The sequence below is a fragment of the Cydia amplana genome, chromosome 14, assembly GCF_948474715.1.
Source record: "Cydia amplana chromosome 14, ilCydAmpl1.1, whole genome shotgun sequence".
In the NCBI taxonomy this organism is placed as follows: Eukaryota; Metazoa; Arthropoda; class Insecta; order Lepidoptera; family Tortricidae; genus Cydia; species Cydia amplana.
In genome coordinates, this window is record NC_086082.1 from 14,739,817 (window position 1) to 14,755,436 (window position 15,620).

Genomic DNA, 15,620 nt, shown 5'->3' on the forward strand with positions numbered 1-15,620 from the left:
CTAGGTACTACGTACTACTTACTAGAAGAAGCAGCGACGGAATATTTTGAATAATTTTACGGTTTAGGTTTAGACTCATTTGTTTTTAGTCACTAGCGCGACATGTTTCGTAGAGGTCTCCTGCAAGCATCAGTGCGAGCAGCGTTCACGACGGCCGTATATCGCGTACTAAACAAGTGAAAACAAAAAACAAATACAACAAAACAAGTAAAAACAAGTCTAAACCGTTAAATTATTCAATGTTAGTATATCTCACAACAGTCTAAATTCGATTATTGCAAACAGAATATGTTCTCGATATATTATACACATAGGTACATAATTTTTTGTTTTTCTTTGCAGTGATAATGTGGTCTGGCAAGAAGCCCGAGGGAGCCCCTGGGTCTCCCGCCGAAGAGGAGATCAAAGTGGTGTTAGTGGGAGATACGCAATGCGGGAAAACGTCGCTGGTGCAGCGGTTCGTCTCCGACACGTTTATTGAGGTGAGTCTACATTTACGAGTGTTTATTATTCAAAGTGACACAGCATTATAGTAGAAACTAAGGCACTGTGAAACTACAAAACAAGAAAACAAATAAAAGTACAAATTAAAAGCAATGACAATAAGCATTAGATTTGAGCGACGACATAACAGCGTGGCTCCATAGCGTCGTCTGACTCGGCGTACGCGAGTTTATGAACATTTTCTTGACATACTTACCTCTTTACCTACAATGTGGTCTGGCAAGAAGCCCGAGGGAGACCCCGGGTCTCCCGCCGAAGAGGAGATCAAAGTCGTCTTAGTGGGAGACAGACAATGTGGGAAAACCTCGCTGGTGCAGAGATTCGTCTCCGATACGTTTATTGAGGTGATTCTATATTTACGAGTGTTTATTACTCAAATAAGTGACACAGCATGACAGTAGAAACTAAGGCACTGTGAAACTACAAAACAAGAAAACAAATAAAAGTACAAATTAAAAGCAATGACAATAAGCATTAGATTTGAGCGACGACATAACAGCGTTGCTCCATAGCGTCGTCTGACTCGACGTACGCGGGTTTATGAACATTTTCTTGACATACCTCTTTACCTACAATGTGGTCTGGCAAAAAGCCCGACGGAGCACCCGGGTCTCCCGCCGAAGAGGAGATCAAAGTTGTCTTAGTGGGAGAGTGGGAGACAGACAATGTGGGAAAACCTCGCTGGTGCAGCGGTTCGTCTCTGACACGTTTATTGCTTACATTTCTTCTTTTTGTCGTATCGCTCTTGACAGAGCGGTCATGGTCACGTTGAAGCGTCCGCATCGGTAGTAGAGGCGGACACAGCTCTTCGCATGATCTCCCGCCATCTCTCCCTGTTGGCAGACTACATTTACGAGTGTTATGAACTTTTTCTTGACATACTGTAGTAAAATAAAATGACATACTTGTCAGAGTTTCAGTCTACTGAAAAGGCTCAAGTTGTTTAAGGCAGTTGTCCCACCAAGAGCGATGCGCTATAAGCGAGTAGAACGATAAACTAGAAACGAGTGGGCGAGCGGCGAGAAGCGAGTGTTAGCTTCAATAGTTTTGTCGCTCGGCTATAGGCGAGTGTTCGAGTGCGATGGGCTATTACTCGCTTCACTCGCTCGGACAGTGCAGCCGAACACGCAGACGTCGCAGACTTGTTTAACCTTTTGGACGCCAATTACCGATATATCCGCAACGTAGGTTCAATGCCAAAGACCGATTAATCGGTCACAGACCACAGAGCAACATAGACCTACGTGCATACCTATGCATAAAGCAAACTAGTAGAGCGAGTGTTCTCGCCGGCAGTGTGAACAGCCAGTGTTTGTTTCTTGGGCGAGAAAATCGCCGATAGCTAATCGCTTACTCGCTCTTGGTGGGTCAACTGCCTAAAGAGGGCGCCAAATTATTTTTAGTTTAACCATGTTTAACGTTGAGAAAATGAAAATGTAAGTACACCTTTAGACTCGGGTTCATACTAACTTTAACCGATAATATTGTTTTAATTGTTGGATATTTTTCAATGAAATAAATATTATCTTATCTTATACATAGTATAAAACAAAGTCGCTTCTCGCTGTCTGTCTGTCTGTCTGTATGTATGCTTAGATCTTTAAAACTACGCAACGGATTTTGATGTGTTTTTTTTTATCGATAGAGTGGTTCAAGAGAAAGGTTTATGTATAATTTGTTAACCCGTGCGAAGCCGGGGCGGGTCGCTAGTCTAATATAACGCAAGGCAGTAGAAGATTGAAGCATAACGTTAAATATATCCTATATAGGTAGCACGTCTACGCACAAATCAAGTGAACATCCTGTCAACTTTTACTCATTCAAATCTGAACCCTATTAATACGTCCATTAAGTCGCTTTTCAAATACTACAGAATGGTGCACATTTTGCGGAGCCTCAGGTAATGAAACCACATCTCCTGTATCTATTAACGAAACATTCTGCTCATACTCCAGTATAGTTAGAGCCCTCGATTAGTAACAACTGTGCGTGGTCAGCGGTCTGGCTTAAGCTGGTGTTTTAGCAAAGTGGTCGTTTAGCTTTGTGTAAAGCTGATCTAGTCCAGGTTGTTCCCATTGGTCAAGCGACCGGGCGAGTCTAAATTTTGAGACAAACCAGTGTAACGGTTCGCATTACCCAAATATTCTCACAGAATAACTAATATGACATCTTCCTCCCGTTGTCCCGGCATTTGCCACTGCTCAAGGGAGCCTGGGTTCTGTGGCCTGGGGTCCGCTTGCCAACTAATCCCATGATTTAACGTAGGCACTAGTTTTTACGAAAGCGACTGCCATCTGACCTTCCAATCCAGAGGGGAAACTAGGCCTTATTGGGATTAGTCCGGTTTCCTCACGATGTTTTCCTTCACCGAAAAGCGACTGGTAAATATCCAATGATATATCGTACATAAGTTCCGAAAAACTCATTGGTACGAGCCGGGGTTTGAACTAGCGACCTCCGGATTGCAAGCACGCTCTTACCGCTAGGCCACCAGCGCTAGGCAACATGCACCGTAGCGATGGCAATGTCGCCAGGGCCTGTCAACACACTACAGTGCCTAATTGGCGGTTGGATGTAGGGCAGCATCATTTGCACTGAAAGACGTGACTATATGCATTTTTCACGTGTTTTAACCTCCTATTATGGACTTCTAGCCTTGTCGGTAGTGACTCTACCTTCGAAACAAGAGGTCCCGGGTTTGAATCCTGATAAGGCATCAGAGCATTAATGCAGTCAGTAATATCGCGCTAGTGCTACAGCTAGTGTAGTCTGAATCCGAACGGTACCTTAAGGATATCAAACATTAGGACGTTGACCTTATAGATATAAGTAGGTATGGGTATTGGTATTGTGTAGTGTGAATGACGGGTATTCCAGATTTTTCCTCGTCTGCGGTGAAACACTCATCTGCCTTTGTTTTTGTAAGTCAATGAGAGCATTGAACTCTGAGTACCTATACCTTTTGATACATTTACCTTACATGTATACCTTTATTATTAGAGTGAGGAATATCTATTGCAAGTTTTGTACCCTCCGATACCCACTGAAGGCACTAATGAAAGACTAGGTACTGCTACTGTACTGATACTATTGATATTCTTAAAAAATTTAGATCTTAATATCTTTTTTCAGGACACTTTCTGCAGAGAAGGACAGGGAAATATATATGTTATTTCCCTGTTCCTCTTAGCAGCCAAATAAGAAAATATCCGGCAAAAGTTTGTATGTGATTCGGTTTATATTCTTAGGTTCACTCAATACCCACTTTTCAGTTCACATCACAGTCCAGAAGTGAACAAAACCTCTAAATCGCTAAAGTCAAACTAATCGAGGTCGCACGCTAAGAATAAAATATCGCTTTACGCTCAGCGAAAAAGCCTTCATAAGCCTGGAGATAGAAGGCAGGAAGCTATTCACGAAAATTGCCAAACGGTGATTGCTTACCAGGTGGCGTTTCGTCTGCTCGTTGGCTTCCTATCTCCTATATCATCATCTTCCTCGCGTTGTCCCGGCATTTTTGCCACGGCTCATGGGAGCCTGGGGTCCGCTTGGCAACAAATCCCAGTACACGCCACGCCATGCGTGGGCACTAGTTTTTACGAAAGCGACTGCCATCTGACCTTCCAACCCAGAGGGTAAACTAGGCCCGTATTGGGATTAGTCCGGTTTCCTCACGATGTTTTCCTTCACCCAAAAGCGACTGGTAAATATCAAATGATATTTCGTACATAAGTTCCGAAAAACTCATACGAGCGATAATAGGTACGAGCCGGGGTTCGAACCCGCGACCTCCGGATTGCAAGTCGCACGCTCTTACCGCTAGGCCACCAGCGTTTCTCCTATCTCCTATCTATATCATAAAAATAAAGTCCAGTTACACTAAACGAGCATAGATGAGTACAACGTTTGGTGAACGAGAGGCCAGGAGACAATTTGTTAGATTGCGTACGGACCCGTCATTTGTTACGGGACTGTTTTAAATTGGCCCAACAGAGGGCGCTACTAGCTTTATCATGTCCCTAAAATATACTGCAGGCCAATGAGATTGGGTGAATCAACTTTATCTTGTCGCTCGTTGTCATGGTTACGGTCGCCTGGTTCACTCTTTAAACCTAGTTTTATGGCGATTAATCAAACCTATTTGTGGTAGTATAATATAAGCCCTGTCCAGAATGAGCTATCTTATTATGTAATGCTAATGACAGTGAGATTTGGAATTAGTATTCTTTTTTCGTACCGATACCAAATTGAACCGCCAATTGCAAGACGGACCAAAAAGTTTTTTAAGGTTTTTTTTTCACTTTCTTTCATGATATTCACTCTTTTGTGGTTAGTACTGAGTGTAGAGTTAAAACAAGAAAAGTCTGCAGAGATTTTGACAGCACACGCAGTTCAGGTGTTATTTTAAACGTCATACTTCTTTGAAATTATGATTATTTTATAAATAACACTGGCACTGCGTCTGCTGTCAAAATCTCTGCAGACTTTTCTTGGTCTAACTCTAACTGTGCTTGTAATCATTAGACTCAACTGTCCTGCTATACCTATACCTACTTAACGGATTTGATCTACCAGTCTGATCCTCAATAACGTACCTTCTGTAAGGGTAAAAACACCAGAGCACCATTTTAAACAATATTTATTAGGGAATCACAATAATAATCAGAGTTTTGGACTTAGGTAATACGCGACGCCGATCACGCGCAAAAACCGATCTCTAGATGACAGACGTCATAGTGCTGTCGCAGAGGTTATTGTAGTGATGTGAAGACCGCTAAATTACGATACCGCCTTTTAGCTCGGCCATCGCCTGACCCGACCAGCGCCCCGCAGGTCACTGTCATCAGTGCAGCCACTGAAGTCTGCCACAGCCAACGCAGTCGCAGCAAGCTGGGTCTTCACCAGGTGGATGTAGCCTCCACCAGTTCAATATTCTGCGAATTGAACAAGCACCTTTTACGCTCAGCCGATATACAAGCCTTGGTCCTTTTGAGTAATTCGACTCGAGTTCCGTTGAAACGGTCTATTTCGTTATTGTCAACTTACACCAAGATATTTAGTTCTATTTCAGTCGAATTGGAGTAAGGGCTTAAGCCGACTGAACCAAATGTAAGAAAGCATGACCAGGCTAGGTACCAAATAATCCGTGGTATGAGAGGTGTTAGGATATGCAAGTCTGCTCAGCACTTGCTTGAAATACACAAAAGGCTTAATTCACGTGCATATGACACCAAGAGGATATAAATACCAATTAATTATGCAAAATAATAAAATATTGCGATGAGCGTGACATCTAGCGGCAGGTAGATAAACCACCCCCTTTTTTGTAACACCATCTAACATAAATTATTTTCTTGTGAATAACGTCATATAACTTTCAAGGATTTATTAGATTTTGATAAATTTCTAGCATGTATACCCATGCAGCTAGCCCAAACCTTCCATTGAGCGGTGCGTTCATACTGACCGCTTAACGTAACAATGACTATTTGTGTCGTTTTAAAAGCAAAGACTTGGAACAAACTCACAATTGGCTTCTCCGTTGTAGGATGTAAGACTCCCTCGCATGCACGCACAAAAATGCGTACAACTCGTGAGAGGCTAACATGGGACACGTCTCATGCATGTGCGGAGCTGCCTAGGCTAGGACACCACTGCCCTTGTAGGCGCAACGACCGTAGAAGTCGGCCCTTCACGATAAGGTTGTCACGGAGCCCGGTGCACGCACTCGCTCCAACTGGGTATTTCGAACAGGCACTCCCTCCAACTCTACTGGATCCGGTACTTCGCCAGCGATCCCTAGAAGGTATAAGTGCAAGCAACCCTTTCAAGGTAACCTTGAGATCATCAGTCTTAAGGTCATTAAAATATCCTTTTGTAAACAAGATCTCAAGCCAACCTCTCAAGGTCAACAACAAATAGTACGATACGATATAGATAAAACATTCATCGGTAGTAGAAATAATGGTCCTCTTAAGGATAATATCATATCACATGCAATGGTCTGCCTCTTAAAGCCTGCACTGCAGATACCAGGAACAAACTAGCCTGTTAAAGATAGTCTTGTATCACATGCAATGGTCCGCCTCTTAAGGCCTGCACTGCAGATATACCAGTAACAAAATTAGCCTATTAAGGATAATCTAAGCTCACATGCAACGGTCCGCCTTTTAAGGCCTGCATTGCAGCTAATACCAGTAACAACCATCCTCTTAAGGATAGTCTTATATCACATGCAATGGTCCACCTCTTAAGGCCTACACTGCAAATACCAGTAACAACCATCCTCTTAAGGAAAGTCTTATATCACATGCAATGGTCCGCCTCTTAAGGCCTACACTGCAAACACCAGTAACAACCATCCTCTTAAAGATAGTCTTATATGACATGCAATGGTCCGCCTCTTAAAGCCTACACTGCAAATACCAGTAAACAACCATCCTCTTAAGGATAGTCTTATATCACATGCAATGGTCCGCCGCTTAAGGCCTGCACTGCAGATATACCAGTAACAAAATTAGCCTATTAAGGATAATCTAAGCTCACATGCAACGGTCCGCCTTTTAAGGCCTGCATTGCAGCAAATACCAGTAACAACCATCCTCTTAAAGATAGTCTTATATGACATGCAATGGTCCGCCTCTTAAAGCCTACACTGCAAATACCAGTAAACAACCATCCTCTAAAGGAATGCAATGGTCCGCCTCTTAAAGCCTACACTGCAAATACCAGTAAACAACCATCCTCTTAAGGATAGTCTTATATCACATGCAATGGTCCGCTTCTTAAAGCCTACACTGCAAACACCAGTAAACAACCATCCTCTTAAGGAATGCAATGGTCCGCCTCTTAAAGCCTACACTACAAATACCAGTAAACAACCATCCTCTTAAGGATAGTCTTATATCACATGCAATGGTCCGCTTCTTAAAGCCTACACTGCAAATATCAGCAACAACCACCCTCTCAAGGATAGTGACAAGCAACAGGCCGCTCCTTAAAGCCTCTGTTGCGATTACCGGCGCCAGGAAGTAGCCTATTAAGGATAGCATCCCTTGCCAAGACTAAAGTAACAGCCCTTCTTAAAGAGCACATAATAATTAAAGCTCTATAGCAGACATTGAAGAGAGTAAGTAATATAAATAAAATAATCACTCAGTTCTCAATCCGAGTGTCTAATAAAATTAATCAAGCACAATGTGTTTATTTTAGTCGGCAAACCCGTTAACAAAACACATAAGTATGACAACAGTAACCCAGTTCTAAATCTGGGATAAAATAAAATCACAACTCGATTCCAAACTCGAGAGTAAGTAATATAAATAAAATAATCACTCAGTTCTCAGTCCGAGTGTCTAATAAAATTAATCAAGCACAACGTGTTTATTTTAGTCGCCAAACCTGTTAACAAAACACATAAGTATGACAACAGTAACCCAGGTCTAAATCTGGGATAAACAAAATCACAACTCGATTCCAAACTCGAGAGTAAGTAATATAAATAAAATAATCACTCAGTTCTCAATCCGAGTGTCTCATAAAATTATATCTCAGTTCCTAATCTGAGAATATACTCGTAGTCAGTTCTTAATCTGAAAACGGTACCTGAAATAACAGCATTTGCCCTTAACATGGGAAATATAAAATAATAAGCAGTTGCTACTATGCAACCAATTATGATCATGTGCAACTTGGCTTGCCTCTTCCGTGCCCCTAAATAAAGGCAACACTCTTACTATACCAACATTGAACTACAGTAGAGCCTGAACAGAAGTTCATGTTATCGAGGTTTCTCTCTTACCCAGGTTCGCCTTATCGAGGTTTCACAAATTGTATTTTTCAACCATCACGAAGTGTATATTGATAATGACCAATCAGTCAAATCATGGCACATATGCTTAAACCATAAAGCTTCCAATCCCAAGACACACATGGTTGATTTTCTCCAGCTGTGCATGTGCATTTTATGTGTAGATAACTCAACACATCATCCAGGTTAACTTATACCTGCACAAAACTAAATAATTTTGTTAAATGCCATGCAAGCACACATTGTAAGATAAATGAGTTCATAACATAATAAACCACAATTTATGCATTTTCAAAACAATGAAATACATACTTAGTGAACCCACAAAATTTGTGAAACATATTATTATTTATAACTTCTGATTTATGAAACCCAGAAGTAATAAAAGTGTACTGTTTATTAATGCAAACGGTACCATAACACACTACAAATTCAGACGAAAACCGTCAATAACTTCAAACAGTAGCTCATGACATGATATTCTTCGGTCAATGTTCATTAGCAGTGAATGGGTTAAAATAGTTATTTGGAAAGCTTTAACCAAGCTTTACCTTCGTTTAATATTCACCCATAAAACACTTATCGGACTGGAACGTTTAGAGTCCAGTCGCACTTGTATGTAAAAGACATGTATCATGTAGACCGTCAATATCCATATTGACTCCTGAAAGTATTTACCTAAGGTAAGTACCATTAGCAACAACCTGCTTTACCAGTGTCATACTCAGCTCAGTAAATATCTTGTTCAATATGTCCATCCCTTTGACAAGATTTTAACCTTGGAAATTCATCAAACTTCATCAGTAATAAAGTTTTGTTATAAGGAAATGCATCTGAAACATACTGTTAGAACACAAATGATTATCATTGTCAATAACTCAAACACTTGACAATGTCATGCCAATAAAACTTCCATTAGTTTGGTAAGTCTGTCTAAATATATGTCTTTGGTTCATTTTATAACATGACATTTTGTGAAAAATATTTGCAATGCAAACTTTAACCAACATCCCAATGAACAAAACAACAACCACAACATACTATAAGCTGTATGCAATTAATTTGTATAAACATTCATAAAATTTTTCATACATAGAACCAATCAATAATATGTACAGACAGAAATTTTCTCAACATCTCAAATGATTTACTGCCTTGTTTATCAGTATGTCTGCAGCTTAATGTTAATTGCAAAGATGCAGGAGGTTATATGTGAAATGAACTGTCTTTTAAAATATTCAGTCCGAGGAGGCTCCGGATACATGGAGTGACTACATTTGTCGCAGACACTACTAACCAGCTTGAAATAAATGTCACCTTTCGCTTATTCACAAAGCGCATTTTACTAACCACACACAGTCAATGTAACACGTACTGACCGTTAGTATACATGTACAACATGAACAAACATTTTATTTCTAAATAAATACCTCATTTTCCATGACATCGGAGATTAGCCACTTATCAACATATTTTCTCCATATATGAATTATGAGCACTAGGACATAATATACCTGGCATCCATAACCAACTAATTTTGAAATATTAGCCATGTCCATCCGGGTTCATTATAGAGGCCTGACCCGATAGTCACTCTAGTGCGTTCAACGACGGTATGGTCGTTCAATTCAAGAATCATTGCTGTCAAATTTCTGGAAATTACATAAACCAAAAACACACCAACAAAGCATTATGTCAGTTGCAATAAGCATGTGTAATATCATACACACACACATATGAAACAACAAGTCATTTCTCCTTATTGTTGTTGTAACCAATATTCCAGTGTTTTTGAAAACTTGTAATCTATTTTAATTTGACTGAAAGGATAAAGTATTAAATAGCACTCATTGTTAATCATGAAAGCATAATACCACCATACATATAGCATCAATCAAGGCTAAATTTACATTACCAAACTTGTTTTATATGCTTTTTACTTGAATGCAAATCTCACCACGACACAAACTTTAGAAAATGTTCATAGCATTTTGTTAATATGTCATGTAGACATACTTAATCACATTATGTTATGTATCTGAAAGCACATAGATTACAAAAATAACACAACATATAAGTGAGGCAGTGAATATTTACCACTATGGCCCCGGAGCATTGTTAGGTGTTGGATCAACACAGACTTCTTACCTGAGTTAACTTTTACCTGAGTTACTCTGTAATCCCAAGGATTTATTTTATTCATACCAATATCAAAATTCAAGAGTACCTAATGGTATCTGTCAGCTTATGTCTTGTGATCTTCTGCTGTGAATATTGTAATATACATACATGCCAGCAGCCTTATTACACTGTCAATATGTATTATTTTTGACAGTCATGATCATTGATGTACATAAACTGAAATAGGTATCTGAAAGCAAACACAAAACACAAAACACACGGCAAGGCTCGATACGCCAACAGCCAATAGCCGGAACAGGTTAGTTTTTAGGTTATTCTTGTAGGTATGATTTTGACACCAATCTTGGACTTTGTATATTTAAGTCCCTAACTGATGAGTGGTGTTGGTGCATTTACTCATTACAATCAGATTAACGATCAGAACAATGAAACAAGGAAGGACTACGCGCGGTAAATTTCGTAATGTCAATTTCGACAAATTATATCGTAGTAGGCGGGAATCCACTATCGCACTTCTGAAGCTGTAAGGGTAAAAACACCAGAGCACCATTTTAAACAATATTTATTAGGGAATCACAATAATAATCAGAGTTTTGGACTTAGGTAATACGCGACGCCGATCACGCGCAAAAACCGATCTCTAGATGACAGACGTCATAGTGCTGTCGCAGAGGTTATTGTAGTGATGTGAAGACCGCTAAATTACGATACCGCCTTTTACTTCATAAAATGTTCAGCACGTACAGCAAATAAAAGCAGTACCTACTCGTAAACATTTATTAATTTTCTTCAAATCCCAACATTTACTCTTCAAACATCTTAATGCCATCATTGGCCATCAAATCATATTTTCGCATTAAATCATGGATTTATTTTAGATAAACTCAATTTAAGGTGCCGTTCTGATTCAGACTATGCCAGCATTACTGAAGCAGTATTGCAGCGCCACATTGCCGTCGACTGCATTACTGCGGCAAATCTCAATAATTTGGCCAGCAAGATCGATTCTGCATTGTTGCACAAAACGTCAAACAGGTCGTTTTATCAAAAAAAACATTGACGTTTCCAACAGTAATGCTGTGGACTGCAGCAATATTGCAGCGCGACATTACTGCCGACTGAATTACTGCCGCAAGTGTCAAAATCGATGTTATTGCCCGGATTTTTGACATTTGCAGCAGCAATTTTTTTTTACTGCTACTTTAGTAATACATATCGACCCGACAAAAAAACCAAAAGGGTTTAACCTCCCTCGCATACTTTGGTGTCGCCTAAATAGGCTAAGAACCGGGCATGGCCGCTGTAATTCGCTGACATACAAAAATGGGGTTGGAAAGATTCTCCACTCTGCGAGTGCGGTCAGGAAGAGCAGACCACAGATCATATATTCTAACGCTGTCCCCATCACTCGTATTCTGGACCAGCTGAAGATTTGGACTCAGTCACGCCTGAGTTGGTTACCTGGCTTGGCGACCTCAAAGCTATACTCTGATTGTCCTTCTTTTAATGCATGCCATACGATTAAATAAATAAGCAATACATAATTTTATCTTACATTTCGTTAAAATAAGATTCGAGTTTCCAGTTAACTCTTTAACATTATGCAAACAGAAATACGCTGAATTTAGATTGAAAACGAAAGAACTGTATACGTAATTTATTTACGGAGCTCGTTTGCAGTAAACTCGTTAACTTAAATTGTAAAAGACATTTATTTGCCTTAACGAGACTGTCATTACTGAATAATAAATCTTAAACAATGGAATAAATGTGACGTTATCATGAAAAGGGACCTTATTGCCGATGGCGCTTACGCCATTATTAACGATGCTCCGATATAAATACAATGCCGCGCGACACTGTGCGGCGTAAGCGCCATCGACAATAAGGTCCCTTTTTATAGATAATGCCCCAAATGATGAGTGAAATACGATCGCCCACACTGTTAACTGACTATTCGTGAACCTTATTACAAAACGCATAAAGTCCACCGATGGACAGTTAAGAGTGTTGCTGTTTGTACCTCTAATGATGATAACCTACGCATAATAATAAAAAGTAAAGGTGACATGACATTCGAATATCAAGTGCGGCTACGAACATCACTCATTATTTATAGGCATAAGAAAATATAGTAAGACAAGAGTGCTCACTCCATACATCAGTTAGACTATTAATTTCAGTGTCTACATCTAGCATCGAGTAGCGGAACTATCAGTACTGCTACATCTATTGTCAAGTAGCAGTACTGATAGTTCCGCTACTCGATGCTAGATGCTAATAGTCTTTTTGGTACTAAAACTGATGTATGGAGTGAGCAATCTATGTATTTTTTTCTCTATGGCTAAGGTGATGTTCGGAAGGCAACTGTGACAGCATTTACTGTTGCGACATTATGCTGCGACCGCGCTGTATCTCTCAATTTTGTCGATACAATGAGTGACGTTCGCCGCCGCATTACTAGGAACCGCCACACGTAGAGTCTGTGCGGAAAGTGAAGAGTCGTAGAATGTATTGGATCCCATACATTTCAAGACTCTTCTCTTTCCGCACAGACTATATAGAGTACTAGCTTTTGCCCGCAGCTTCGCACGCGCAGGAGAGTTTTTTTTAATTTTGTTTTTTTTTTATGAATTTTGAAAAATCTTTTCTTAGTGGACCCCTAGACCTTATAAGGAAACTACTTGCCAAATTTGGACTTTCTAGTCCCAGCGGTTTGGGCTGTGCGTTGATTTAAGTCAGTCAGTCAGGTCTTTCACGTTTATATATACAGATAAATAGATTATGTATTTTATTTAAATAAAAATACGCCAAATGACAGCCGTTAAAATGCTCCGAACTCAAAGATATTCGGAGTATTCTCCGCAACTAATATCGACCTAGAAAAGGACGAGTACAATAAAAAACATTACAAATACATAGTTAATACCAACCCATAAAGAGGGCTAAAACTTGTACATACGAAACTGTCACAAAAAAGCTATGTAGAAAAACCGTCGTAAATTAACAGATAACTTAAACAGATTAAATTCTGAAGACGTAATTAAATATCGCGCAGCAATACTACTTACTGCACTACTTAATGCAGCCGACTGCATTTCAGCAGGAAACGTCACAACAAAAGCTGATTTTGTCGAGTTTATATTGAATTTGACATTTGCGGCAGTATTGCAGCACGACATTACTCGCGACATTACCCACAAAAAGACGAGTAGCTACAAAATAAAAACATAAATATAGTTAAAACTGCCAGTTAGAAAAATACCAACCTAGCACAAAAAAGGCTTCAAAAAGCGACGCAGAAAAGCCGTCTTATCTAGACAGATTAAATTCTGAAGCCGCCCTCAATCTCCAGACTGCTTTGTAGGCTTAGGTTTCGTGAGAGACTTTTTATAGCACCCTATAGGTATGCTAGGAATACCTAAGATAGTGTATATGGTATTGATTTTTTGGGCTCCGTAGTCATACTACAGTGAAACCTCGATACCACGTATATATCTCAAGGGAAATGCTAAAAAGTTCGTCTTAACGAATTTTCGTCTTACAGAGCTTTCGAGTTACAGAGGTAAAACGAATGAATAATCCGTATTAAAGAGGTTATGACGCTGATCGGTGATCACGTGGTGTTTTCCATAGAAAACGAAGCGCTGGAAGCTCCGGCCCGGCCCCGGCCCGGTCTAACGTGAGTCATTCTAAAGCCTTCATATTCATTATTTTTGGACATACTGATACTGATACTGATACTGATACTAGGGGTAACTCCAGCCAGCAGATCCTGCAGCAAGGACTAGGAAGAGGAGACTACAGGGGGGAGGCGTAGTTGAGGCAAATAGTCCTGTAAGCTCGTATGACTCTGCTGATTCAACCTAAGCGGCATCGAGTCAGTGGAGGTGTCAGCGTCACCTCACACCGGCTAAGCCTCAAACGCGAAATCAAACAAAGTACGCGCGCAAACCAGCTTATTACGCAACAACCCCTGCCACCCCTCCGTAGGCGCCCGCAGCCTGCCCGAGACACCGGAGCACCCAGTAGATAGGACTGGAGTGTAGGGTTTGCAGTCAGGATAGTAGGAGAGACGGGAAATTTTGAGCCGACCCGAATACAGGCATCGTGAAGTCAGCATGGGGTAGATAGATACTATACTTGGTGTGTAATAAATACTTGGTTGTGAGGGAATATGACTGCTTTTTCTTCCTGTCTTCTTAATGTCTTCTTCTTCATCTTGTCTTTATTACGTAATCTCTGATCTAATCAAAGCGTGCTAGGTCACTTGGGGCTCCGTATTAGATATCCTACCGCTAGTGCCGCCACCGTTTTCCGTTTCCTCTGGCTCTGATTCCGTGTCCGTTTCCGGTTGTTTGTATATATATTTTTTCCGCTTGTTTTTTTTTAGGCTGCTTCTGTTTTCAGATATGTACTCCAAATAGGATCGGGGTCGGTTAGTAAGTATAGTGTCGAATGTCGTTAAGTGAGTCCTCCCACGTATATATCGGGCGTCCCTCCTTCCTCTCTTTCTCTTTATATTCCAGAGCTGCGTGGAGTGCTGCGTTTTCTTGCGATAATGAAGAAGGCAGGTAGTGGTCATTAAGTTTCTTGATCGACGACCAAGTATGTGCTTGCGTAGCGTACGGTGAGCTTCGGTAAGGTGGACGAAGGATTTTGTCCTGTTGTATAAGTGTACGTAGTGTAGCACAGGTAGCGCAGCTTGTAGATATAGGAATTTCTAGGGGGACCTTTTTTTTCCCAGGAGGCACGAGTAAGTAATATCTACCGGTTGGTATAATGGTTGACGTTTGTTATATTATTACTCAGTAGGCACAAAAAGAAAATCACAACTTGCGAGGTCCTTTACTTTATATAAAATAATAATAATGATAGATAGTAGTTTAATCACGCTAGGACATACAAAACTGGATTTTAGCACTGCACAACACAGACACTTCTAACACAATAAAACCGCAAAAACACAGAGTTTGCACATCAGCATATTACATATTTACTTCGGGCATGAGAAAATTGCACTATCACTTTGATTAAAAAAAACACAAACGAAACAATTCAATAAAAATTACAGAAATATATATTAATAGAGTTTCACTTGAATTGATTGTTAAACCTGAATATTATTTGGTAGTTAGGGCTAAAGACCCATGACACCCTCTTC

At 40.2% G+C, this 15,620-nt stretch overlaps 1 protein-coding gene across 3 annotated transcripts in view; it reads left to right on the forward strand.

Moving 5' to 3' along the window:
• Positions 1-15,620, forward strand: part of LOC134654215 (uncharacterized) — a 189,546-nt gene that overhangs the window by 114,019 nt on the left and 59,907 nt on the right. For all 3 annotated transcript variants that reach the window (XM_063509684.1, XM_063509682.1, XM_063509683.1), the window contains exon 2: positions 343-482. In XM_063509684.1, coding sequence (XP_063365754.1) covers positions 348-482 — 135 coding nt within the window. In that variant the 5' untranslated portion in view covers positions 343-347. The remainder of the gene's footprint in view (positions 1-342; positions 483-15,620) is intronic.